At 53.1% G+C, this 1,755-nt stretch overlaps 1 protein-coding gene across 1 annotated transcript in view; it reads left to right on the top strand.

Moving 5' to 3' along the window:
- The window catches only part of ATRAID (all-trans retinoic acid induced differentiation factor), a 2,601-nt gene extending 2,078 nt beyond the window's left edge, over positions 1 to 523 (top strand). Inside the window, 2 exon segments of the mRNA XM_017743589.1 lie at positions 33 to 228; positions 326 to 523. Of these exon segments, the coding sequence (XP_017599078.1) occupies positions 33 to 228; positions 326 to 430 (301 nt within the window). The 3' untranslated portion in view covers positions 431 to 523.
- Positions 524 to 1,755: the final 1,232 nt, after the last annotated feature.

Raw genomic sequence — 1,755 nt, 5'->3', positions numbered from 1 at the left:
CGCGCGCTCTGCCGTTCAACGTGCCGCTGCAGCGGGTATGGTGGGGGACTGTGACCCTGGCAGGGGGTACATGGGGCTGGCAGTGGGGTCTGGCCTTGGCCCCTGACCCCCTGCTCTGCTCTGCCAGCCTGGCCATGTCCTGAAAACTCTGTATGTGCCCCCGACGGCCCCGGCCTCGTCCAGTGCCTCTGTGACAATCCCTTCCATGGCTACAAGTGCCTGCGTGAGGTGAGTGCCTGTGGGACTGGACCTCTCTCTGGCTGTGCCCTGGCCAGATCAGCAGGGGCTGCAGGGAGCGGTGATGCTCACTCCCGGTCCCGGGCAGGGCACGTTCCCGATGCTTCTCTTCAGCGGAATCCTGGGCACTGCCACTGTGTCCCTGTCCCTGCTGCTGTGGGGCACCCAGCGGAGGAAGGCCAAGACCCCCTGAGCAGGGCAGGGGGCCGTGCCTGGGCTGGAGGCTCTGTGGCCTGGGCATCCTCAAGGCTGCTTGGGATCAATAAAACTGCAGGTCCTCGCTGTATGTCCTTCTAGTTCCTTCCTGGGGGAGGGGTGGGTGATTCAAAGGAATCTACTCCACAGCAAGGGACTGTAAAGTGCTTTATTGGCCCAGCGGGGGGAGCACACAGGGGTTAACACCTCCATATGCTTGTCCCCCATGTTCATCTTACAGAGGTTATTTATATATTTACCAGTTCGGCTTCCTCCCTTTTTGTTAATTTATCTAAAAGTTATAGTCATAAGGGGTTGGGGTCTTACATAACTTGTGGTTTCCTAATCTTAGGGTTACAAACTTGGCATGCTATTACTATCTAATACATTCATCACACACCTATTTTGCTAATACACAATTTTACTATTACACTCTTTATTGGTATATTAGTTATGCTTAATCTATAGTTGTGTATTGATTATTCTCTTATTACATTTTTCTACCCTTTGTGACAGTTCTTCTATTTGTCATTAAAACAGCAGTTAGGATGTGTCTTCCTTCTTGTCGCTTAGCCCACAGGGGCTAGGCCCCTGTTCTGCACAACAGCGGGTAGTCAGACACATTAGCTCGCATTCCATTCCCTTATCATCCTAGTCCACTCCGGTTTTGTTTTTCCAAGAGCAGTTAGCGTTAGACATAGCGTCTCCTATTCACTGATCATCATAGCCCCTTCCAGGGCTAGGATTCTTTTCTTGCAAAAGCAGTGGCAGTCAAGCATAGCAGCCAACACCCAGCTTTTATTAATCTATACTTGATACTAAGGTGCTTACGTTAAAGAAGTCCTGTATTCCATGGGTACGCGGGGGCTCGGTGGAACCGACGGGAGGGCGGCCATACAAATTCTCCGCGGTGGGTGCGCGCCCAGGTCAAGGCGAAGGTGAGCAGTAGGAACGTCTACACTGGGACCTGCTCACCCACTGTGAGCTCTCCAGCCCCCAGAGGCAGCACTTGAGCGGGAACCGCCTCTGAGACCGCAGTTCTGAGAGAGAGGAAGTTCCAATTAATGCCGCAAAAAGCCGAATTATATTATTCATAACAAATGCTCTGTTTTTGACCAACAAAACCAGGGGAGAGCGCGAACGCAGTCCCCCACTACCACAAATTATGCAGTCGAGTTTCCCGCATTTGGGGAAATCGCAGGGGTCAGCACACCCGGAGTGCAAGGGATGAGCCTCGCCCTGGGAAAACCACCTGCCTGATCATGGTGTCTCCCCTGCCAGGTAAGTATGAGATACCAACCACGCCGCCCGCACGCCCCGCCC

This window comes from Corvus brachyrhynchos, unplaced genomic scaffold (genome assembly GCF_000691975.1).
Source record: "Corvus brachyrhynchos isolate BGI_N302 unplaced genomic scaffold, ASM69197v1 scaffold211, whole genome shotgun sequence".
NCBI lineage: Eukaryota > Metazoa > Chordata > Aves > Passeriformes > Corvidae > Corvus > Corvus brachyrhynchos.
The sequence above is the reverse complement of the archived record's forward strand: the minus strand, read 5'-3'. Positions and strand labels throughout refer to the sequence as shown.